Source organism: Plecotus auritus (assembly GCF_963455305.1).
Source record: "Plecotus auritus genome assembly, chromosome: 1".
In the NCBI taxonomy this organism is placed as follows: Eukaryota; Metazoa; Chordata; class Mammalia; order Chiroptera; family Vespertilionidae; genus Plecotus; species Plecotus auritus.
Window position 1 is genome coordinate 35,262,332 of NC_137770.1, and position 25,850 is coordinate 35,288,181.

The 25,850-nt window shown below is 39.6% G+C and overlaps 1 protein-coding gene across 3 annotated transcripts in view; it reads left to right on the forward strand.

Moving 5' to 3' along the window:
* PPP2R5E (protein phosphatase 2 regulatory subunit B'epsilon) overlaps nt 1-25,549 on the forward strand; it is a 176,076-nt gene extending 150,527 nt beyond the window's left edge. For 2 of the 3 annotated variants that reach the window (XM_080659526.1, XM_080659527.1), the window contains exons 6-14: nt 360-490; nt 616-675; nt 1,663-1,771; nt 3,455-3,508; nt 3,607-3,657; nt 6,672-6,791; nt 11,053-11,180; nt 13,110-13,211; nt 22,434-25,549. In XM_080659526.1, the coding sequence (XP_080515652.1) occupies nt 360-490; nt 616-675; nt 1,663-1,771; nt 3,455-3,508; nt 3,607-3,657; nt 6,672-6,791; nt 11,053-11,180; nt 13,110-13,211; nt 22,434-22,533 (855 nt within the window). In that variant the 3' untranslated portion in view covers nt 22,534-25,549. The remainder of the gene's footprint in view (nt 1-359; nt 491-615; nt 676-1,662; nt 1,772-3,454; nt 3,509-3,606; nt 3,658-6,671; nt 6,792-11,052; nt 11,181-13,109; nt 13,212-22,433) is intronic. The other variant, XM_080659528.1, reaches the window with a different exon arrangement.
* Nucleotides 25,550-25,850: the final 301 nt, after the last annotated feature.

Consider the following 25,850-nt stretch of genomic DNA (forward strand, 5'->3'; position numbering starts at 1 on the left):
TACTTAACATCACTCTGTCCAAATTTCCTCATCTGTAAAATGGGGATTAAACTACCTCAGAGGCAGTAATATAAGTAGGTTGCTTAGAAAATTGCCTGATGATCATACTAAGTACTGTATATATGTTACATAGTATTATTGTTATGGTTATTGTTATTGTGTATCTCTTCACTAGAATATAAGCCCCTTGTCTGACTTATTTATCACTGTATTCTGAAAGGCTAGCACTGCCCCTGGCACATAAAAGGTATTCAATAAATTTTTGAGGAAGGAAGGAAAGGATTTTAAATAATGAGTGGCAGAATTCCTAAATTCTTTCCTGAAACTGCTTTGACAGCACCCTCTTTCTTTTACAACAGCTTTTGGAGCTATTTGACAGCGAAGACCCCCGGGAACGGGACTACTTAAAAACAGTCTTACACAGAATTTATGGCAAGTTTCTTGGTCTTAGAGCATTTATCCGAAAACAGATTAACAATATTTTTCTAAGGTAAGTGGAGGGAGGGGGGAGAAGAAGAAGTGAAGTTGGTGGTTTTATAGAAGTATTAAGTAAACCTCAAATATTTGAATGTAGTGTACTGACTTTATTTTTCTCCCTCTCACTCTTTCTTAAAGGTTTGTTTATGAAACAGAACACTTCAATGGTGTAGCTGAACTGCTGGAAATATTAGGAAGGTAAGTACATTTTTATCCAATTGCTAATCTCAAGTGAATATCGTTGTGTGAATTAGGTTCAGGTGGTGCAGGGAAATGCTGACCTAGATCTGTTGCTGTATGTACATCTGATACTCTCATTTGTGCTTTAGCGTGCTTCCCAACTGACTCTCCAAAACTCGGTTTCCTGTTCCCCTTGTTCCACATTTAGGCATTGCCAATTCTGCTGGGATGACTGAAAGAGCTAGCAGTTTATTTCCCATTACACAGACAGTACATCTGATTGCAGTCAGACCAGTTACCACAAAACATCTTATTCTTGTTAGTTTCTAGACTATCTGCCCTTTGCCAAATCTTTTGAAAGCAAGTTTATAATAAATTGGGAAGATTGCCATGTTCCAGGGACCCAGGTGTAGTCCTTGAGCAGCTATTTCCTGGTGCAGTGGAACGAATTGGAGAGAGACAGCTGTTGTGTAGCTTTCTACACACAAGGGAGACTAATGTAACTGGACAATGTAATTATTTAGTCTCTCCTCCTAATATGAGGAGAAAAAGAAGGTGAAGTCACTTGGTTTTCTCTAACTTTCTGGACTGGGCTCTAGGGTATTCTTGGTCTGAGCAGAGATATCAGGGACAGGAAAGAATGTTGTCTAGAAATGGAAAGGGTCATAAGTGAGCAAGGCAGGCAATTATTTAGGGAAGGAAAAGAGGGAGTAAGAATAAAGAGTTGTTGATACAAAAGATTTGAGGACCATCCAACCAGGTTTCAGAGCACAGGAGCCTGTGCTGGGAGATCAGAAGCCAATTTTCTTCTCTTAAATTTCCTGCCTACTTAAATGTATTCTTTGAAGTAACTAAGAAATCTTGACTGCCCCTGGGATGGGTTTTAGGTTGCTCTGGACCAGTCATAAACTGATTAAGATTTAACCCAATCTCACAAGAACAGTTTGTCTTGGTTTAGCTTGTTGTGGTAGCATTGCTAATTCACATCTCTTTCCTTCTTCCTAGCATTATCAATGGCTTTGCTTTACCTCTTAAGGCAGAACACAAACAGTTTCTGGTGAAAGTGTTGATCCCTTTACACACCGTCAGGAGCTTATCACTCTTCCATGCCCAGGTAGAATTTTGTACAACTACTTTTGGAAGCAAAGTAAAGTTTGCAAACCCAGTGTTTCTTTGATATTGATATGTGCTTATTTTGTTGTAACCAAGACATTTTAAAGTTTAAAATACTCCCCCCCCAAAAAAATAAAAATGTGTGTGTGTGTGTGTGTGTGTGTGTGTGTGTGTGTTTTCAGTGCATAGGAGACTCATGGGAATATTTTTCAAGTGAAAGGAGTATTTATTTAGTCATCTCATTTTTCAGAGAATTTAGATGACTTGCCCAGTTCACAAAATCATATACTGAACATGTTGTGTATAGTAATACATGTATGTGGGCTTTTCATATTTAAAGCTTTAGACATGTGTAATCATTTTTGAATGTTTTTGAATATTTTGTCTCAGCCTTATTTTACAATAGTCTATTAAGTTGCCTTTTGCTCCCTCTTCTAGTTCATTCACCCTATCTTTCTAACTTTCTACACATAAATAAATACACAGTAAACAAATCAATATTTTCACATCTTTTTTATTTTTAGCCTCCATTACTTTAAAAAGTGTACCCTGTCCTATTCCCACTCTAATTCCCATGCTAACACTGTCTTGCATGGTAAGCATGTCACTGGTGGGGAGAGAAATGATCTAGTGGCATTTTAATTTTAGTATTTCAAACCGCTGATTCCCCAGTCCCCCCAGTGGGAATGTTCTGAGTTTGCATAAAAATGTAACACATTTTTCTGAGCAGTGTTCCTCTTTAAATGTGAAGTTCTGTATTTCGAGGAAAATTAGTCCATATGCTTCTAATTTAGAACACCCTCAAAAAGTTGTTTCCCAAGAGTGGGTTTCTTGTCCAAGAATCCTTACCAGCCCCTTTACAAATCTTGCCTCTAGTTTTTGAAGCAGGGTATTACATTGTGTGATCATCTAGAAGAATTCTTGCCTAGATGAGTTAGTGTCAGATGTAAAACTCGTATTTCTCCAGGTTCCAACTGGCAGGTAGAACCTTCTGTGTCTTCCTGAAACTGCTTTAGTTTGCATGTGCCAATCAGGCAACCAGCAAGGTTTTTAGGAAGAGCCTACTTCTCATAGAACGCTCTTCTGGAACCACAGTAAAACACAGTGCTATTGAGGTTAGCACAGACAGGAAGAAAGCCCATGAGATGTAGTTCAAACTATATGTAGATGAGATACTTTCAGGATATACTGAATATGATATTTCACCTCTGCTTTTCATTAGCTGGCTACTTCATGTCCCAATATTCTTTTTCTTTTGTTAATGTTAGGCTTTAAAAAATATTGATCCTAGGGAGGGAGGGAGGGGGAAAGAGAGAGAGAGAGAGAAACATCAGTGTGAGAGAGATACATCAATCACTTGCTTCATCCCTGCAACCTAGTTATATACCTTGACTGGGAATCAAACTCACAACCTTACTGTGCACTGGACAATGCTCCAACCAATTGAGCCACACCGGCCAGGGCTATCCCAGTATTCTTTTTAAAAAAATTCCCCTGGAGCCTTATTAGTGTCATTCTTTGACTTGAAAAGTAGCTTTTTATATATTTTTTATTTTGAAAATGAATTGGATGTGAAGTTACTAAAACCAGAGTCTGGAAACTTCTTAGGAAGCTTTAGTAATACATCTTTTGAAACCTTACTATATAGAATTTCTAATTTTGTCCTTCATTTTTATTTCTCCAGCTGGCATATTGCATAGTACAATTTCTGGAGAAAGATCCTTCACTCACAGAACCTGTAGGTACTTTTTTCCATAATTTTGAATTATAGACCACTTTTCATGGAGTGTATAATGAAAAATTAAGTGTCATTTGTTTTTCTCCTTTCCATTTTAGGTTATTAGGGGGTTAATGAAATTTTGGCCCAAAACATGTAGTCAGAAAGAGGTAAGTGCTTAATGTCAGTGTGTTAATAGCTTACTAAATAATTGGCTGAGTGCCAGGCACCAAGCTAATAAGCATGTATAAAATGAATTCTTTCACTTAATCCTCATTGCAGCTCTGTAAGGCAGGACTGCCAATGTTCTCATTTTACTGGTTATGAAATTGATGCCTCGAGAAGTTAAGAAGCCTGGCTGAATACCCTAACTATAGGTGGTTAGGTCAGAACCTGCCTTCCTGATTCGTGAACCCTGGACTTTTATCACAGTGCTGATTAGCCCCATGGAAGCCCGAGCCAGGTCCCAGTCATGTGTCCAACTGTCTGGGCCTCTCTCTGTCACCTTCCTAGTGGCCACCTTCATAGTGTGGAGGTTTTGCTGTCACTGTGGTTAGATGCTAGAGCAAACTGCCCAAATACCCACTTTAAAACATAGTGTGGATGGGATCTTACTATGTACAGTCGTAAAATATGTTACAGACTTGTAGTTTAGCTGTTTACAAGTGGCCTGGACAAACTCTGGCCTACGATGATTTGTACTTTTTTTTTTTTTTTTAAAGAATATATATATATATATATATATATATATATATATATATATATATATAAAATTGATTTCAGAGAGGAAGGGAGAGAGAGAGAGAGAGAGAGAGAGAGAAACATCAATGATGAGAGAGCATCATTGATCGCCTGCCTCCTGCATACCCCACACTGGGGATCAAGCCCACAGCTCAGGCATGTGCCCTAAACGGGAATCGAACCGTGACCTCTTGGTTCATAGATTGACACTCAACCACTGAGCCATGCTAATCGAGCTGTACTTTTAAAAATGTATATATTTTTTTATTGATTTCAGAGAGGAATGGAGAGTAAGAGAGAGAAACATCAATGATGAGAGAGAATCATCGATTAGCTGCCTCCTGCATGCTCCTTACTGGGGATTGAGCCCACAACCAGCGCATGTGCCCTGACTGGGAATGGAAACATGACCTCTTGGTTTATAGATCGATGCTCAACCAGTGAACCACGCTGGTTGGGCATGATTTGTACTTCAGCTGAGACCTAACCGAGCATGTGCCATGAAAGGCTGTTGTGGGGGAGTGTCTCTTAACTTGGAAGTGAGCCTAGCTGGGTGCCAGATCTGCATCCACTCTCCTGAAAGGTTATAAACCATGTGAAAATGGCCCAGAAAAGGTCAGCTGTTAGTTTTACACTTTGAAAAAATTTTGGGAGAATTTATGTATTTTTTTTTTTTTTTTTTTAAATTGAATTCAGAGAGGAAGGGAGAGGGAGAGAGAGATAGAAACATCAGTGATGAGAGAGAATCATTGATTGGCTGCCTTCTGCCCGCCCCCTACTGGGGATCAAACCAGCATTCCAAGCATGTGCCCTTGACCAGAATGGAATCTGGGACCCTTCAGTATGCCGACGCTCTATTCACTGAGCCAAACTGCTCTAGGTCAGAATTTGTATCTTGACAAATGGCAAGAGTTTACAAATTTTGCTTTTTATGGAAACACCCTCCTTTTCAAATCAGTTTCAATTCTCCAAAACCCTATACAGCTTCAGAAAATCATCTAATTTCTTAATACCTGTTAGGTAAAATTAAAAGTATGTATGCATTGCTACTCAGATGTATCTTAAGATATGAAAAAGGCATTGTTATTTTTCATATTTTAATTGCATACTTAATTTTTCTAAGGTAATTATTTTTTTACTAGAGGCCCAATGCACGAAGATTCGTGCAAGAATGGGCCTTCCTTCCCCTGGCTGCCAGCACTGCCTTCGCTCTGGCCAGAGCCGCCTTTCCGCCTTCCCATGCTGCCCAGAGGCCCGGAGGAGCTGGGGCGGTGCAGAACGCCTGCGTCGTATGGTGACGACGTAAGCGTCCCGCTCCCCGGCCATTCAGTGCCTGTGTATGCAAATTAACCCGTCATCTTTGTTGGGTTAATTTGCATACTCCTGATTGGCTGGTGGGCATCGTGAAGGTACGGTCAATTTGCATCTTTCTCTTTTATTAGTGTAGCTGCCTAAATAGGTAACTGGTTTTTGTTTCTCCGGTTTTCCATTATATTTAAAACAACTGAATATACTATTGATTTGACTCCATTTTGTGATCTAAAAGCAGTTTCTTGAGGCACATGGTGCTGAGGCCATGAGATTCATTGTGCTCAGTAGTGAACAATTGTGTGCATGTGTGTAAGTGTGGAGATTGGGTAGAAAGACTTTAAAGGCTACCTGCTTGGGGGTGAACCTGCTCATTTGTATCTTTTGATCCTCTGTGTTCTGTTAACAGCATATCCTAGGGGAGGGTGAGGATTGTCTGGTTCATGGGCCATATAAGGCCTGTGAAATAATTTGGTCTGGCCCTGCCAAGGCATTAGGGGTGAGTTAATTAAATGTTTGACCAAATAAAGCAGGCTTATTCTTAAGTTGATGATTTTGTATGGCCTGAGAATGATGTTATAAATATCCAAATGGCTATTGGCAGAAAAAAGGTTCCCCACCCCTGCCCTAGAGGAACATCTACCACAGATCAGGGCTGGACATATTTGGGAAATACCTGCATGTGCCATTGTGGACTTTTGTGCATGTATTCAGAACGGCCACCCCCCCCTCCCCCCACCCCCCCACCCCCCCCCCGTTGTTTAAAACATGTGGGTGAGGGAGGAGATAGTTGGGTTGATAGCAGTAGAGAGAGAGCTGCACAGGACAGTCCTGTATTGCAGGATCCCTACCGCATTGTCTAAGAGCAGTTGTTCTGTGTAATAGATGTAACACCTATTTTTTCCAAAGTAAATAGAATTGTGTTTTCAATGTCAAGGAAACTTGCTCTCAGCAAGTACCCTCTGGTGAATTCTTTGTGAAATGAACATCTTCCAGCATAATGCCTATGTTCATATATGTTTGGTTTTATATATAAATTTTTCTTAAAACATTGCTAACTCTCATTAATCCTCATCGTTCCTATGGATTTTTTAATGAAATGCCTGACATTTTGTGTTTTGCGTGTTACTTACAGGTTATGTTTCTTGGGGAGCTGGAAGAAATATTGGATGTGATTGAACCTTCACAATTTGTTAAAATTCAAGAACCTTTGTTTAAACAAATTGCCAAGTGTGTATCTAGCCCCCATTTTCAGGTTAGTACCAGGAGGGCATGAGCCAGAGTAGCCTATGCAGCATGTATTATTTTGGTAAAATTTTATTTGTATTGAAAAAAATATAATGGACGTCAGCTACCTGTTGTTACTTATTTGCTATTTTCTCACATGCTAACAATAATTTTAACAATAAGCACCTTTATCTTGAGCACTACATGCCAGTCACTGTGATGATGCATGACCACCCCGCAGGGAGGGCATTGTGATTTCTACAGACGTGAACACTAAAGCTCAAAGTGGTAGAATAATTTGTCTCAAGTAAAGTAGCTGAATCAGACTGGTAGGCTTCCTATAGAGCAAGCATGTCATACTCTTGGCCCATGGGCCATTTCCCTCATTTATTTGTCCCGTGTAGCCTTTGAGTTTGACATGCTTGCTATAGAGCATAAGAGAGAATGCTAAATAAAGCTTAAGAGAAAAAGAACAATAATATTTTACTCTATACTAGCTGCTTTGCATACATTATTTCTAAACTTCAAATTACCTTATGAGTCTCCCCCCACCCCCCATTTTCTAGATGAAAAAAATAAAAATGAGACTCAGAATGATTTGCTTAAGGTCCCAAGTTAATAGGGAGTAAAATCAATAGGTATAGCTTCTTGTCTGAACTTTCCTGTGGCGCCACTCTGCCTCCTTGTGGCCACTTGGGGAGAATACAGTGCAGGTGAACCTGGGCAGTTCTTTTCTCATTGGGGCCCTTGCTGCAGTGTTGAGGAACCCACGCAGGAGGGAAGAGGGTGATCTGGGGTGAATACACATTAGGTTTCATCCTTCGGTATCTCACCAGAGGTCTGAATTACAGAGTAGAGAATTGACTCTTGATATACTGCCTGCTGATTTGAAGAGATTGTTCAGATTGTAGTTGGCAGCACAGAAGCACACTGAGGGACTTGAGGGACTTTCCCCTGCTCTGCCATTATCCTGCAGAGTTAGAGACACTGCTGTTGTCTAAAGACATCTCAGTATGTCAAGTCAGTGATTTTGTGACAATCTTGTGATTGTACTCCCCCCCACCCCCCCCACACACACTAAGAAACCATTATATGAACCATTACATTCAGTGATATAACACACATCTAGATAAGAAAAATTCAGGATACTGTGTAGATGTTTTGCATATTACACATGGCTGTGGAGCTCAAACATCTGGATTGTTTACCTTATTTACTGTTTTCATGAGGATGTTTGGTGTAATTAGGGACAGGAGCAGGAACCTTTTAAAAAATATTTTTATTGATTTCGGAGAGGAAGAAAGATAGAAACGTTAATGATGAGACAGAGAGTCATTGATTGGTGCCTTCTGCACGCCCTCTACTAGGGATTGAGCCCACAACCTGGGCATGTGCCCTGACCGGGAATCGAACTATGACCTTCTGGTTCATAGGTTGATGTTCAACCACTGAGCTACACTGGCTAGGCAGGAACCTTTTAATTTTTTTTAAGACTAGCTTATTGATTTTTAGAGAGAGAAAAAGGGAGAGGGAGAGAGTGAAACATCAATATGAGAGTGCAACATAGATCAGCTGCCTCCTACATGCCCCCACCAGGGATCAAGCCTATAATTCCCTGGTATCTGCCCTTGACCAGGAATCGAACTGGCAACTTCCTGGTGCACAGGACAATACCCAACTAATTGAGCCACACCACACAGGCCAGGGCAAGGAGCATGAGTCTTTTAAAATGAGTATCACCAGGAAGGCTTAAGTGATTCTTAGAAGCTCAGAAAGGAGACAAAGTGTCTTAGCTGGGGCTGACTACTCTAACAAAATGCCACAGACTGGATGGCTTATGAACAACAGAAATTATCACTCACAGTTATGGGGGCTGGAAGTCGGACATCAGGGTGCCAGCATGGTTAGGTAAGGGCTCTTTCCTGGGTCACGGGCTTCTTGTGTGCTCACATGGCAGAGGGGCTGTTTTGAAAGGCACTGATCCCCCATTCATGAAGGCTCCACTCTTATGACTTAAGTACCTTCCAAAGACCCCACCAACTAGTACCATCCTATTTCAGGGTTAGGATCTCAACACATGAGTTTTGAGGTGACACAAATATTTAGACTGTAGCAGGTTCCATACCAGACTGCGTGGCCTAAACAACAGAAGTTCATTTCTCAGTTCTGTAGGCTGGAAGTCTGGGACTAGAGTGCCAGTGTGACCTGCTTCTGTGAGGGCTTCCTTTCTGTCTTGCAGGTGGCCACCTTGTCCCTTGTCCTCACATGGCCTCTCTGTGGTGAGTGCATGTGGAAAGAGAGGCGGTATCTCTCTTCTTATAAGGCCACCAAGCCTGTTCAGTTAGAACCTTACCCTCATGACCTCACATAACCTTAATTACCTTCTATCTCCAAATACACTCATACTGGGGGTAGGGCTTCAACCTAGGAATTGGTGGGGAGTGGGGAAATGACACAGTTCGATCTATAGCAGAAAGAAAAAAGAATTTTAAATTATTCGATAGAACAAAAGAACTGAAAACAAAAGAAGTAAAGAGGTTCTTCTTTATTCACTTGTTGTGTCCATTGGTTCATCCAGCAAACATTTATCCAGTGCCTCAGACACACTGCCTCACACACACCATGTGCTTCGTGGTGTTTAGACACTCTGTCCATGTTGGTGCGTCTGCCTCCCTCCCTGTATTCCCCTTGGCCTGGAATGGACTTTCCTTCTTTCATCCTCCAAAGCCCAGCTTAGATGCCACCTCCTGTGTCATCATCCTGCCACTCCTCCTCTCCCCCACGTCATCAGGGTGGTTCTGTCTGCCCTTCCCTCCAGCACTTTCTTTCTATATCTGATGGGACATTTATCACAATTTACACGGATAGGCTCGTAAGTCGATTCCTCCTTTCCTCGCTGGCGTCTGAGCTCCATAGGGATGACAGAGAAAAGATTTTAAGAGCAGAGACTTTGGAGTCTGTCCCTTGCCAGCCATGTGACCTTGAGCATCAGTTTTCTGACTTGCAAAATAGAAATAATGGTACCTACTCAGTGTGTTGGTGGTGAGGATTAAATAATATGTATGTGAAACACTTTGCACAGTGCCTTTGATGCATCTTGTACCATTTTATTAAATTAAATTAAAATTACTTTAAAATTAAATTTATTTATTTTATTTTATATTTTCCACTTAATTTATCTTTATTGTTGAAAGTATTACAGATGTTCCCTTTTCCCCCCATTGACCCCTCCACCCTACTGCTGCCCTCCCCAGGGCTTTACCGCACTATTGTCTGTGTCCATGGGTTAGGCATATATGCATATAAAATTAAAATTAATTTAAAATTTAATTTTTAAATGAAAACATAATTTCTTAATCTGATGGAATGAAAGAAGCCCCTCTTTTCTCATATAACTACCCTTTTCAGGGATTTTAGATTTTTTTTTGAGAATTGGGCTTATATTGATTCTTATAGATGACTTTTTAGATTTTTTTTAGATTATTTTTGGAGGTGTTCTGTTGAATTCTTAGAGTCAGTTGACAGTGTGGTAGTCAGAGAAAAGGGATCTGAGATAGCAGGCAGTCGTATATACATCTAGTGTCCTCGAGTCCAGAAATGGAGCGACTTCCTCCTGGCTTATTTAGTCCACAGCGAGGGTGACAGAAATGAAGTCTGGAAAGAGTCCGGGCACTATACTCGAATTCTAGCTTTTACCATTTGTTAGTCACGTGACTTTGGCTAGGTTACCAGTCTCTCTGAACCTCAGTGTCCTCCTTTGTACAATGGGCACAATAGTAGCTACTCCGCAGGTGGTGGGTACGATGGCACATTCTCCCTGCAGTACAGGCACAGCACTTGCCACAGGAGGTGCTTAGCAGAGGGGACTGCTCTGCAGGGATGGGCAGGTGGGTTTTCTCTGCAGCTATTGACAGTGTCAGCCATGTGTGGTGTGGGTGAAAGAGGTGAGTCAGGAAGGGGGTTAAAGGGATGGTGGAAACGGTGTGGCATAGGGAATAGAGGTGTCCGGAGCTTGGGAGATATGCAGGAAAAATGTGGAATCAGATGAAACGAGCAGTATGAAAGGGGAGAATAGAAGTAGGTAGGGAAACTTCTTTTCCTTCTCCAAATTGATGAACTACTTTGGAGCTTTCTGAAAGATTTTAAACCCACAAAAATGTAGAGCATGATTAATATTTAATTTTACATTTGGCTGAATGATATAAAAATAGTCTTAAAATACTTTAGTTTGGAGATTTATAATTTTATCTTTGTCTCTCTTTTAACATTTTCTTTTTCTTTTCTCAAAGGTGGCAGAAAGAGCGCTCTATTATTGGAATAATGAATACATCATGAGTTTGATAGAAGAAAACTCTAATGTCATCCTTCCCATCATGTTTTCCAGTCTGTATAGGATTTCAAAAGAACATTGGAATCCGTAGGTTTTCCATTTCCCTCCCTCCCTCCCTTTCTCTTTTGCTTAATAAAATGTCTTGAGTGCTTGCTATGTGCCAGATGCTGTGCTTGTTGCTAAAGAGAGATATGTGAAAAGATAGAGTCCCTACCTTTAACAAATTCACTGACTGGTTGGCAAGACCCACAAGTAAACAGATACTTTATGAAGCAGTATTAGAAGTGTGTTCTGTTAACATAGCCTGTCTGTGAATGGAACAGATGTGGGATGCTCTGGAGCGAGAGGAGGGGTTTGAGGACATTGGTGGAGTGGTGAGGCGCCAATTGAATCTTAAAGGAATTTGGCAGGTGGATGGGATGGGGAAGCCCTTTCAGAGTGTGGGTCCATCTGCCATATAAAAAGGAACAAAAATGTAAAAAGCATCTTTCGAGTTCTGAGACCTGAGAGTTTGGGAGGGTTGAAGCACAGATGTCTTGGGGAGGTTGCTGGAAGACGAGGTTAGAAAGGGGAGTGGGGCCCACATGAGCCTTCACCAAGTGGATGATAAGGAAACACTAAAGAGTTGTAAAGTAATGTGGTCTGAATTGATTGGCACTTTAGCAATATCCATTTTTTAAAAAACCAATTCAGTCATTATATATGTTCTGTAGGGAAGAAAAGTTTACAGTCTTCAAAGAGAACTTTAACATCTAGGCCTGTGAAAGTTAAAGCATTCTGTATTTGAATGGCTTTACATATTTCTCTGGGGAATAGAAAGAAAAGTTAATGTGGCATTAAAAATCAGCAGGAAGAATTCAGTATATTAGTAATTAGTTTGGCTTTAAAGTTTTGCGTAAAACTGTAAAATAATACATTTTTCACTTTTCAAATTCACAAAATTTTATTAACTGGTAAAAATAAGGAGCTGGTAAACAATGAAGTCTCCTAATGCGATAATCTCTTGAGAATCTAGAGAGTGGTTTCAGCAAGGGTGTGTAACCGCTCAGTATACTGTTTTTGGCCCTTCTCCATCACTGCACGGAGCATTTGGGGAGGTCATTTCTTTCAGCAGAAGGGAGATTATGTTTTCCTTTTACTAATGGGCACAGGGAAGAAGCAACACAGCTTCTTATAAGCATTTTGGAAACATCAAACCCATGGTTTACTTAACACCTGGCCTAACTTTTACCAGTGCCCTTTTCAGAGGTATTGGAGCATATTGCAAAAGGGAAGCGCTGTTGGATAGTTTTGCAAAGGGCAGTGCTATTTAGATCTGGTCTGAAGCTGTCAGGCCCATCATGGGACAGTCTTCGTGTTGCCCAAGAGCTTATTCTTCCTTGCTGAGTATGGATTGCTGTTTTGGCTGTTTAGCTGTATAGTGTTCCACAGCTCGTTGCAGCCATCACCAGCTTGCCTGTTACCTTACTGGCAATGTATTGGATCAGCAAGGGGATCAAGCTGGTGTGAGTGGACTGATGCAAATCACAACTAGAAACATAACTCATATTAAATTGCCCAACTTATAGGGGTTTAATATCATATCTGTGGATATGAAGAATATAAATTACATATTTCCAGCTTTTGATTTTGATGAATTCTGTATATTATCACTTTAAAAATAAAATTCTATGCAAATTCAGGCCTCTAAGTTGCTTTATTTTTATGTTTGCTTTTTTATTAAATGAAGTTAACAGTTGCCCACAGGCAAGTTTATTCTGGTTACCAATAATTAGAAGGGCAAAATTAGATATTTCTTTTTTTAATCCTGCCAACCCCTCAGAAAGATGTCTTGCCTTGAACAGTAAAGACAGTAACTCTCGGTTTGGAAATGAACTATATGTCATTTCTAGTTGTTCCAACTAAAAGGGATGGAGATAGTGTGCAATATGTGAAGCTCATTCAAGGCTTGTGCTTTCTCTCTCTCCATCCCAATATGTACGACTAACTAATAGGTCCCTCTTCTCTACTTGCCAGGGCTATCGTGGCATTAGTCTACAATGTGTTGAAGGCGTTTATGGAAATGAACAGCACCATGTTTGACGAGCTGACAGCCACATACAAGTCAGATCGCCAGCGGTAACTTTTTAAAGCTTTTTTGTTAGCTGTGCCCAAAACTATTGAGTTCTTTCCTTGCTCTTTGCTGATGTGGCCTAATTGCACTGAAATCCTAAGCCACACAATTGTATTTATTTATCTTTTCATTTCTGCATGCTCATTAGTTGTGTCTTTATTAGTGGAGCCCCTGGGCAACAAAGTGTTGTTCTGAAAAAGGCTGCTTTCCTCCTTCCCTTCTGTAGTGTTTCTCTTCTACCTCAGGGTTAAGAGCTTGGCACAGAGCTGGCATTCAGGCCCGCATAAGGGAATCATCAGGTAGTTTGCCAGCTGGATCCACTCCTATCCTGAATTTACTTGAACGACAGTTGGGCTGATCTTGTACTTCACTCCAGCATCAGGAGGGACGAGGCACCATTTTGTTTAGTTCTTTGGCTCAGAATTTATTTTCTATTCTAGACCCCAACAAATTCATTGTAGTGAAAAGAATAGGGAGGTGAAGAGTCTGGTGTTTTATAAATATTGAAATGCTTAAGACCAAAAGGGGGCAAAGAACAGGTGTACTCTTTATAATAAATGCTATGGCTGAATAAAGCCTTTATTGATTTCATTTATGTGATTCTTCAGTTTTGTTCTTTCTTGTTCAATATGTCCAACTTTCCAAAAGATGATGTCTTAGTCCATTTGGGCTGCTGTAACAAAATACCACATATGGGTGTTTTATGGGCAGCTTGTAAAAAACAGGAATTAATTGCTCACAGATCTGGAGGCTGGAAGTCCAAGAGCACGGTGACAGCATGGCTGGATGAGGGCCTTCTTTCTGGTTCATAGCTGGCACCTTCTCATTGTGTCCTCATTTGGAGGAAGGGGGGCAAGGGATTTCTGTGGTATCGCTCACTAGAGCACTAATCCCATTCATGAGGGGACCATCCTCATGACCCATATCATTATCTTTGGGGATTAGGATTTCAGTATACAAATTGGGGCAGGGGGCATGAATGTTCAGACCCTGGCATCAATGTACTTGGAGACATTGAGGGAAGTCTAGAGCGTTTGTTAGTAGTGGGACTTTTGGTTTTTGGCTCTGATCATACAGAAGCAAATGCCACTTTGTATATTATAAAACTGTGAACCTTAGAGGACCCCAGAGGTGTGTGTGTGAGTGTTCATACCCAGGACCTTGTGGAATCTCCGGAGCAACGCTCTCTATGGTTCCCTTGCTTCTTTGCTTTGCCTGATTTTGAATGTGTTACTTGCATTTTACTGATAAAGAGAGCAATGAGGGGAAAGGTTTGGTGGCAGAAGACAAAGGACCATCACATTCATTTAAAAACAATTATACTAGGATGTGATATATTGAAAAGCAACTTAATTATGGAATATGGCAAGTGTTTACCTGTAGACAGAAGAGGTTGAGATTTTTAATAAAATAATGTAAATATTAATTATGGGATATGTTGGATCATACTTGCAATTTAAAGAACTTTTAATTTATTATATTTACAGGTTTTTTTTTAAAATATTTTATTGATTTTTCACAGAGAGGAAGGGAGAGGGATAGAGAGCCAGAAACATCAATGAGAGAAAAACATCAATCAGCTGCCTCCTGCACACCTCCCACTGGGGATGTGCCCGCAACCAAGGCACATGCCCCTGACCGGAATCGAACCTGGAACCCTTGAGTCCGCAGGCCGACGCTCTATCCACCGAGCCAAACCAGTTAGGGCTATATTTACAGTTTTTGCAAATCACGGAATTTATAATAACTTTTCTTGTTCCCAACTTAAAATGTCCTTGATTAATTCTTTTTAAAAAGTTTGTCTAATTTAAATAATTATTTAAATAAAGGAAGTAAAGTACACATTCATGCTGTGATACACCATTAAAAAGTATGTTGTACATAATATTTCTTTTTTTAGCAACTAATAGCTTATTATCCCAGTTGAATAAGTATTAAATCTGTAGAATCCCATTAACAGTATTAAAGACTTTATTTCTAAAACTAGAGGCCCAGTGCACAGATTAGTGCACCGGTGGGGTCCCTCAGCTTGGCCTGTGAGGAACCGGCCGAAACCGGTTCTCCAACATCCCCCAAGGGGTCCTGGATTGCGAGAGGGCACAGGCCAGGCTGAGGGACCCCACCTGTGCATGAATCCATGCACCAGGCCTCTAGTATGCAAATAAGATCTTTGGTTAATCTATTTCCACCTTCCCTCTCCCATCTTTCCCTCTAAGATTCATCAGTCTGGTCCATGTTTCCATGCCTGTGCATTGAGCGCCTGCCCCCTGGTGGTCAGTGCATGTCATAGCGAACGGTCAAACGGTCGAACAGTCAGTTGCTTAGGGTTTTATATATATAGATATAGAACTTGATGAAGTAAATTCATATTTATTGAACTTCAATAATAAACTGTTTATTGATCATTTATTATTTAAACCAGGCAAACGCTTTAAAAAGATAAGAATTAACCAAGGGTATCAGGAATAGACACTGTGAAGTTGATTCTGATAATCTGATATATTAAAGTGACTTATAGCAAATGGACTTTCTTATTGAGAGAAGGATTACTCTTAAGCAAGGGTAATATTTTGTCCAATGAACAGTAGAAGGTTAAACGGAATAGATGGAAAGATTGGTTTCTCCATAGATATAGAATAGGAAAAGAGAATAAAGAGATTTATTTGGTACTATTAGAGAAGAACTGAAGGAAGGATTTCACTTCTGGATGGCAAGACACTAGTAATTGTTTCAGTTCAGATAAAATTTTAAGTATTGCAAGGCTGCAATCGTGTGTGGAATAAGTAACTAACACTGTTAGATACACATGCCAACATTAGTGCTATGTAAAATTGAAATTGGGAGAGAATTTGACAGTATTCTAGCTTGACAACATGGTTAAGTTTTTAAAACCCCCTCCTACAGGTAGAGAGAAAAGTGGGACAGAATGGGGGTGACACTAACTATATCAGAACTATTTAGAATTTTTAAAGATAAAGTTGTCTGAATAAAAGATTTATGATAGCTCAGCACAAAGTTCCCCTGGAAGAAAAGCCCCACAGGACAGATGGCACTGAATGCCATAAAGCTTTGAGGAAAGCTATGAATGAAACTCTACAGTAATAAGATGAGTATTTTTATGATGTCTGTTCTTTTTATTTTAATTTAATAAATCTTTATTGTTCAGATTATTACAATTGTTCCTCTTTTTTCCCCCCATAACTCCCCTCCACCCGGTTCCCACTCCACCCTCTGCCCTTACCCTCCCGCCCCCACTGTCCTCATCCATAGGTGTACGATTTTTGTCCAGTCTCTTCCCGCACCCCCCAAACCTCTTTCCTCCCAAGAATTGTCAGTCCACTCCCTTTCTATGCCCCTGATTCTATTATATTCACCAGTTGATTCTGTTCATCAGATTTTTTTTTAATAAATCTTTATTCAGATTATTACAATTGTTTCTCCTTTTCCCCCCCATAGCTCCCCTCCACCCAGTTCCCACCCCACCTTCTGCCCTTACCTCCCCGCCACTGTCCTCATCCATAGATGTATGATTTTTGTCCAGTCTCTTCCTGAACCCCCCATACCCCTTTCCCCCTGAGAATTATCAGTCCACTCCCTTTCTAGCCCCTGATTCTATTATATTCACCAGATTATTCTGTTCCTCAGGTTTTTAATTCACTTGATTTTTAGGTTCACTTGTTGATAGATATGTATTTGTTGTTCATAAATTTTTATCTTTACTTTTTTCTTCTTCCTCTTCTTTAAGAATACCTTTTAGCATTTCATATAATACTGGTTTGGTGGTGATGAACTCCTTCAGCTTTTTCTTATCTGTGAAGCTCTTTATCTGCCCTTCAATTCTGAATGATAGCTTTGCTGGGTAGAGTAGTCTTGGTTGTAGGTTCTTGCTATTCATCACTTTGAATATTTCTTGCCACTCCTGTCTGGCCTGCATAGTTTCTGTTGAGAAATCAGCTGGCAATTGTATGGGTTCTCCCTTGTAGGTAATTAACTGTTTTTCTCTTGCTGCTTTTAATATTCTCTCTTTGTCTTTTGCTCTTGGCATGTTAATTATGATGTGTCTTGGTGTGGTCCTCTTTGGGTTCCTTTTGTTTGGGGTTCTGTGCGCTTCCTGGACTTGTAAGTCTATTTCTTTCACCAGGTGGGGTAAGTTTTCGGTCATTATTTCTTCCAATAGGTTTTCAGTATCTTGCTATCTCTCTTCTTCTGGCACCCCCATAATTCTGATGTTGGTACGCTTGAAGTTGTCCCAGAGTCTTCTTACACTATCTTCAACTTTTTGGATTGTTTTTTTTTTTTCTTTTTGCTTTTTCGGTTGAGTGTTTTTTGCTTCTTTGTATTTCAATTCTTTGACTTGATTCTTGTGTTCCTCTAGTCTGTTTTTGGGTCTCTGTATAATATTTTTTATTTCAGTCAGTGTATGTTTAATTTCTAGTTGGTCCTTTTTCATATCTTCGAGGGTCTCATTATATTTATCAGCCTTTTCTAGGATATTCTTGAAAAGTCTTATAACTGTGGTTTTGAATTCTATATCCAGTCGTTTGTTTTCCTCCATTTCTTTCGTTTGTGATCTGTTTCTTTGACGCCTCATTTTCACTGCTTCCCTGAGTTGGTAGGGTAGATTTGTGTGCTAGGTTTTCTATATGGCCCAGTGGGTCGGCCTCCCCAGTTAACCTGAGGTGGACACTCTTGGTGCACCCCTTTGTGGACTGTGTGAACAGCCTTGTTGTAATTAAGTCTTGATTGTTGTTGGTATCACTGGGAGGAATTGACCTCCAGGCCAGTTGGCTGTAAGGATCAGCTGTGTCTACGCTGGGAGAAGTTCGGTGCTGGAGACAGCCTTATAGGATTAGACTTGCCAAATTGCAATAGCCTCTGTGCTCAGCTTGGATGGGGTGGAGTCTCAGGGCGGAGCAGACAGTCTTGGCTTCCCGTCAGCCTTGCCCTTGCGTGCACGTGCGCGCCTTCAGACCTCTGCCTTCCCCAGCTCCCGAGTCTCCGCCCGAGAGTCCAGATTTCCCCTGTAAGAGCGTGGGTCCCCAGGGGCTCGCCTGGAACTGGGGTTCAGTGCAGTCAGAACTGGGGTTCAGTGCGGTCGGGGGCTTCCTTCCCCCTTCCGCCAGAGAAAGTCAGCCAGGCTCTCAGCCGCCCTTCCTCTCTGCGCGCACCAAGACCCTTTGCCGTACCTCCAGTTCTCTGTGAGCTTTTCTCTTTCCTTCTAGTTGTAGAATTTTCACTCAGCCAGCTTTCCTGTGTTTCTGGATGGTGTCCGTTCTGTCTTTTAGTTGTAGTTTTGAAATTGTTGTGCGAGGCAGCAGTTTAGGTGCTTACCTATGCCGCCATCTTGGTTTCTCCCCATCAGATTTTTTATTCACTTGATTTTTAGATTCACTTGTTGATAGACATGTATTTGTTGTTCATAATTTTTATCTTTACCTTTTTTTTCTGCCTCTTCTTAAAAAATACCTTTCAGCATTCCATATAATACTGGTTTGGCGGTGATGAACTCCTTTAACTTTTTCTTATCTGTGAAGCTCGTTATCTGACCTTCAATTCTGAATGATAGCTTTGCTGGGTAGAGTAATCTTGGTTGTAGTTTCTTGCCATTCATCACTTTGAATATTTCTTGCCACTCCCATCTGGCCTGCATAGTTTCTGTTGAGAAATCAGCTGACAATCATATGGGTGCTCCCTTGTAGGTAACTAACTGTTTTTCTCTTGCTGCTTTTAAGATTCTCTCTTTGTCTTTTGCTCTTGGCATTTTAATTATGATGTGTCTTGGTGTGGTCCTCTTTGGATTCCTTTTGTTTGGGGTTCTCTGTGCTTCCTGGACTTGTAAGTCTATTTCTTTCACCAGGTGGGGGAAGTTTTCGGTCACTATTTCTTCAAATAGGTTTTCAGTATCTTGCTCTCTCTCTTCTTCTGGCACCCCCGTAATTCTGATGTTGGTATGCTTGAAGTTTTCCCAGAGGCTCCTAACACTATCTTCATATTTTTGGATTCTTTTTTTCTTTTTGCTCTTCTGGTTGAGCATTTTTTGCTTCTTTGTATTTCAAATCTTTGACTTGATTCTTGCGATCCTCTAGTCTGCTGGTAGATCTCTGTATAATATTTTTTATTTCTGTTAGTGTATGCTTAATTTCTAGTTAGTCCTTTTTCATATCCTTGAGGGTCTTGCTATATTTATTGGCCTTTTCTAGAACATTCTTGAAAAACCTTATAACTGTGGTTTTGAACTCTATATCCAGTCATTTGCTTTCCTCCATTTCTTTCATTTGTGATCTGTTTCTTTGTCTCTGCATTTTGGCTGCTTCCCTGAGTTGATAGAGTGGCTTTGTGTGCTAGGTGTCCTATAGGGCACAGTGGCTCAGCCTCTTCAGTTACCTGAGGTGGACACTCTTGGCGCACCCCTTTGTGGTTTGTGTGCACAGTCTTGTTGTAGTTAAGCCTTGATTGTTGTTAGTATCACTGGGAGGAATTGACCTCCAGGCCAATTGGCTGTGAGGATCAGCTGTGTCTATACTGGGAGAACTTCTGTGCTGGAGACACCCTTATGGGAGAAGACTTGCAAAAGCCTCTGTGCTCAGCTTGAATGTTGCGGAGTCTCAGAGTGGAGCAGACAGCATTGGTTTCCCGTCAGCCCTGCCCTAATAGGCCCCTGTGTCTCAGTGTCCCGTGGTAATCGCTGCAAGCACCTCTGAGAGAAAGCCGCCCTCGAGTTCTACCCGCTGCCAGACAGTCCAGTTTCTCCCCGAATGAGACTGGGTCCCCAGAGTCTCGCCTGGAACTGGAGTTCAGTGCATTCAGGAGCTTTTGTCTCCCTCCTGCTTGAGAAAGCCAGCCGCGTACTCAGTTGCCCGCCCTCTCAGCACGTGCACCTCGGTACCTCTGCCTTCCGCAGTTCCTCTGAGTCTCAGTGTGCTTTTCTCTTTCCTGACAGTCCAGTTTCAACCTGTATGAATTTGAGTCCCCAGAGCCTCGCCCGGAACTGGAGTTCAGCGCAGTCGGGAGCTTTTGTCTCCATCCCTCTTGAGAAAGCCAGCCGCGCACTCAGTTGCCAGTCCTCTCCGCACACGCGTCTCAGTACCTCTGCCTCCTGCAGCTCCTTTGAGTCTCAGTGTGCTTTTCCCTTTCCTTCTAGTTGTAGCATTTCCACTCAGCCAGCCTTCCTGTGGTTCTGGATGATGTCCGTTTTGTCTTTTAGTTGTAGTTTTAAAATTGTTGTGCGAGACCAGCAGTTTAGGTGTTTACCTATGCCGCCATCTTGGTTTCTCCCATGATGTCTGTGATTAATTTAAACTGTGAATTAGGGCAGCATGAACCTTACATATATTTAAATTGTTTTTTAGTTGAATAAAGATCCTAAGGTCTTGTCTATCAATTTCTTCTCCCTCTTCCTCCAAATTAAAGGTCATATTTTTTGAAACCAGCAGGATCCACAGAATTGATTTAAATGTACTCAAATCAGTATTCCCTGATAACATTTATTTAGACTTAATATTATTCTTAAACTGTACTGAGAAACCCAAAGAGATAATTTACCAAATAGCTTGCTTTTACAGTTAAGAATCTGGAATTCATAATGATTGAAGGATTATTTAATCTTGTCCTATAAATATAAATTTTCAGGGTCAAAATTACCCTACAGGTAATGGTTTGAAACTTATGCCCACTGAAATTCATATTGTGCAGATTATATTTGAGATAGCTGAAATTAATTATAGTAAACAAAGGCTTAAAATAACAAAATATTAATTATGAAATGATAATATTAATGACCATATTACATAATGAAATCTTTCCTTAAGGCTAGTGGGATGAGAATATAAAATTACTCAAGTATTTCTAGAGATTTTTGGGGGGGGGGGCAATGAAGATTTATATACAAATTTCACTTAACCTATGTGGATTTCTCTGAGTAAATATTGTACTGTAACTGACATTAAATTCTTGCTAGGTAAAGTAACATATGGCCCTTTTTCAGAAATTATCTGAATTTATGGATACACAGATGTCATTTGGGTATGCTGTTTACTGGTTCATCACAACATGGGAAAACTAGGGACAGCAATGAATTATTTTAATATATGTGAATTTATTAATTCACAGTATATTCATATATTCCTGGATTAGGTACTTTTGACTTGGTTGATGTTAAAATCAGCACTATTTCTTTTATAAAAACATGGTAATCTAATCATGTCCTTGGCAAAATAAAATTATTTAACCCTATTTTAGACATCCAGAGTTTTAGTAAATTTTACAAATTATCTCCCAAATCTGGAAGTCACTAGTTAAATTGATATTGAACTAAATTTGAAGCCTTGGAACATTAAAGTTTTAATATATAGCAATATCAACACAATTCTGTCCAGATCATTAAAACTGCAATCACAGAAGAAATAATATTTAATTTGGTTGTATATGTAAGTATTAAATACATTAATTTAGATTTTGTGATTTAGTAACACTTATACAGACAAGATACTGCTAAAGAGTTTAAATAGACATAGTATAGGAAAAACAGATATTCGTAAAGAGAAAGTATATTTTCTTGACTTACTACATTCTCTATATCATTGTCATTTCTAGCATCTCTTTTGAGAAACTGTTTAGAGACAAAGAGAAAATTAGATTTTAAGTAGATCCCAAGTGAAAGTCACTAATGTGTCCTTGGTTTTAGGATAACAGATACATATAAATGATCCTCATTTTTGTTTCGCAGTAATTTTGAAGTTAATATTCTGTATTAAATATAAAAGAATATTAAGGTAAAACCAGCCTAGCTGGTTATGGCTCAGTGGTTAATGCATTGGCCCGAGGACTGAAGGGTTGTGGGTTTTATGCTGGTTGGGGCACATGTGGGGAGCAACCAATTGATGTGTCTCTCTCACATCGATGTTTCTCTTTCTCTTTCTCTCCCCCTCCCTTCCACTCTCTAAAAATCAATGGAAAAAATATCCTCGGGTGAGGATTAACAACAATATAAGTTGTCATCTTCTACTCTGTTCATTAATACTACTTTGTGTCTAAATAAGTGTAAAAAAAAAAAAAAAGAGCAAGAGAGAGAAAAACCAAAAAGAAGAAACACCCATAAGCTTAATGCCAAGCTTTTCAAAGACCTTTTAAAATATTCATGGGAAAAAGAATGTTCAAGGGACAGTTATTGATGAATAATGTCTTTAAACCTCCCCAGGTGTTTACTTTATATTTTGTTTTTTCCCCAGTGAGAAAAAGAAAGAAAAGGAGCGTGAGGAATTATGGAAAAAACTGGAGGATCTGGAGTTGAAGAGAGGTCTTAGACGTGATGGGATAATTCCAACTTAACAAAAACAATGGCAGCAACATTACTAACCTGTGGAGTCACACATTTATGTAGTAGAAGATGGAGCAACAGTTTTCTGTATTGTGCAACTTTACAGTAGATTTCACATTTGTTTCATTATTACAACAGCACTGTATATACCTGTCTCTAAGTAAAGGAAAAAAAAAATAAGGACTTCAATCCAAAGTTTGGACAGTAGATGGACTTCTCAGAACCTTGCAAACATAATCATTGTTCTTAACCCTTAAAAAAAAAAAAAGCAGTTTTCAGAGACCTGTTAATGAAATTGCTGTTAAAATTCCATTGTCGGGAGTTCCTTATTTATCATTAGCAGAGAGTATGAAACAATTCTCAAATGTGAACAATCTTAAATTTAGCTTGTCTTTCTGCTAAGCTGTTAAATGTATTTATAGGAAAGGAAGAAAAAAAAAAGACTGTCATTTCCATATAGGTTTGTATAACACCCTCTTCTGGATAACTTGACTGTAATTTAACATCTTTTCCTTTTGCACATCTTCGTGAGTTGAATGTCCACATGGAATGGGACCGTGAGTTCTAAAGGTCCCAGATGAAAGTTTTGCTTACTGGAGTGCACATCTTTCCAGTAGCCAGGTAGTTCTGGTACTCCTTTAGGTTTAAAATTTGGAGTAAAAGAGAAGAGGTGATAAACATAGTAGGGAAGGGAATTTTGGATTCATGCAGGAGTTTATGGTGAATCCAAATCAATGTCTTGAATCCTTTGAAAACAGGCACTGGGACATCATAGGCTTCAGTACCTGAGCAGTATTAATTGCATACATCATTGAACACACATACCAGAGATGTTTTAGAAATGTCAGAAAACATCCTTTGGACCATTTTGAAATCAGAAAGACAGACACTAAACAGTACAACCATGAAATTGATTGCCAGGATTGCGGATCTAATTGGGAATAGGGTTGAGCAAACAGCTTGGACTGTTTGGAGTTGTTGCCTTACTTTTTAATATGTATTTATAAAGTATTCCAGCAAAAGAGGACGTAGCCTCTGGGGAAAAACATGTTACCGTGTTTTTTGTAGATTCTCCTTCTATATCTCATCACAGCGCCAGCCCTGTTTTTAGCCAGAAAGGATTCAGGATAAACATTATTATGCATTCTGAATTGGATGCGTATTCCTAACTACTGTATTTGTTACCAAAAGTGGTTCTACAAATGCTACTGACAAAAATCTGGAAATTCCTAATGTCCTGAGTATTAATAATAAAGTTTAAAAATGCTTTTATATCAAAGGTGCATTGTGACCAAATTGTTTAAGAAAAAACAAAAACAAACAAAACAAAATCTAGGGCTGTATTATAGCTATATTTTATTGGCTCTCTGCTTTGTATTTAAAAGAGGACTCTTAACATCTTGGGGAGATAAAAATACTGATAAAACTGTGTACAGTATGTACTTACCTATTGTGGTTGCATTTTTATGTACTGAAAGATATGTGTTTGGGGCATATTTCCAGGTTGCGTTTGCTTGTTATGGACATAGCAGCAGTGAGTTGATAATCTAAACCATCACTTCAGCAGTCTTCATGGCATAGAGCTGATTCTGTTCATGTGTTGAATTGTCATAGCAGCAAACATGAACATATGAACTGTTGTTGCTCTTAGTAGAAATATAATATCAATATGGGCTTGTATATTTTCTTCCTTCCACTTAAATATAAAGTAGAATATGCAGTTATCTTGTTTCCAAGAAAAAGGGGAAAAAAAAGGCGGCTGACCTTTCTCCCTTATTAGGTGTTTCAGGATTATCAGGTCACAGTGTGTGTGTAAAAGTCAGCTAATTATGAATACTGTTTTTCAACAACTTTGTAAAACAAATGAAACTTGGCATTGAGAATTCTGAGAAAGAACCAGCAGTAAAATAGTCATATGCAACACCAAACATAACATGGTTTAATGGAATTCATAGGTTTTCTTTTTAAAAAAGAACATTCATGGGGATTCGATGTAAAATTGGCAGAGGCTGCCAAAGATGAAACAACTTCCTTTCAAAGTGCTGGAGCAAAGGTGCAAGTTCAACAACTAAAGATAAAAAATAAATTTATAACAAATCCTCTTCGATTTTAGCTCATTAGTTTTGACTCCGCATTACATTTAGTTTTGACAGTCTAAACTTTTGTTTGCCATTAATTCATCTTTTAGGATAATGGACATTAAAATCCCAGGTTTATGAAATATCTCTGCCCATTAGAATGAAATACAGTAATTTGAAATGAGAAAGACTAGGCTCCTATTTTGCACCTTACCCTGTCCTCAGAGTTAAGGTGAGAACTACACAGTTATCCTTGATGTCAATTTATGTGTTGATTATTCCAAACTGAGGAGAATAAAGCCAGATTTTAGACATACTCAAAGAAGCAATTATAGATAATGTCTAAAATTCATAGGGCAACTTCTGAGAAGAAATACTGTCTTTTCTTTTTAATTGAAAGTGACAATGTGACACTTGTCATGTTGTGTCCGGTGACACAGAGTAACTGAGGTTGTCTGACTGTTGCACCATGTGACATATTTAAGGACATACTTGCTGCATTTGCAGCAGCCCTCTCTGTCCTTTCCCACATTTCTCCTGTTGCTGCGACTTGAGCTCATTGTGACAAATGCATCTTTGTGTTATATTTTGTTTGCTTCATAATTTCCAGAACTATATATAAATCTATTTTTAAAATAGCAAATATTGTAGTTAGTGAGTGATGATCACTCCAAACTTATCCCTACCATATTGGTTTCAGGGGTAGGATTAAGAGTGTCTTTGGAAGAAAAAACAAACAAAAACCCTGTGGTTTAGAGTGAGGCTGAGGCCATAGGTTGTGGGCCTAGAAAACCCATGTGAGTGAACTGACCCCTCTCATCCTTTGAATCAAGCATGCATTCCTTTTCTCATTGTGCAAATGGCCCTGTTGTTTTCCTTCAGTGTTGAGTTTTTGTCCTTTTAAATTTTATTCTATTTTGCTCTCCCTAACATCTGACTGTTTTTTTATAAAATAAAATAAAAAATAAAAAAGTGAGAAATAGATAATACCCTGATGCCGCTGGATACTCACAAGCAGGGTTATGCTCCTCCTTCATCTTGGGCTCGCTTGCCTAAAGGGAAGGGTTTAAATTATTTTGTACCTCCTCCTATGCGTGGGACAGTCCAGGGTGCAGAGCCAGGAACTGCTTGTAATTGCACCTGCTATACTAAAACGTATAGCCCTAGGCTCAATCACACTATGGGAAAAAAAGTATATTTAGAGCTTTAAAAGCTTTTTTATTTTTTTGTGGGGATGGGGAGGGTGGGAA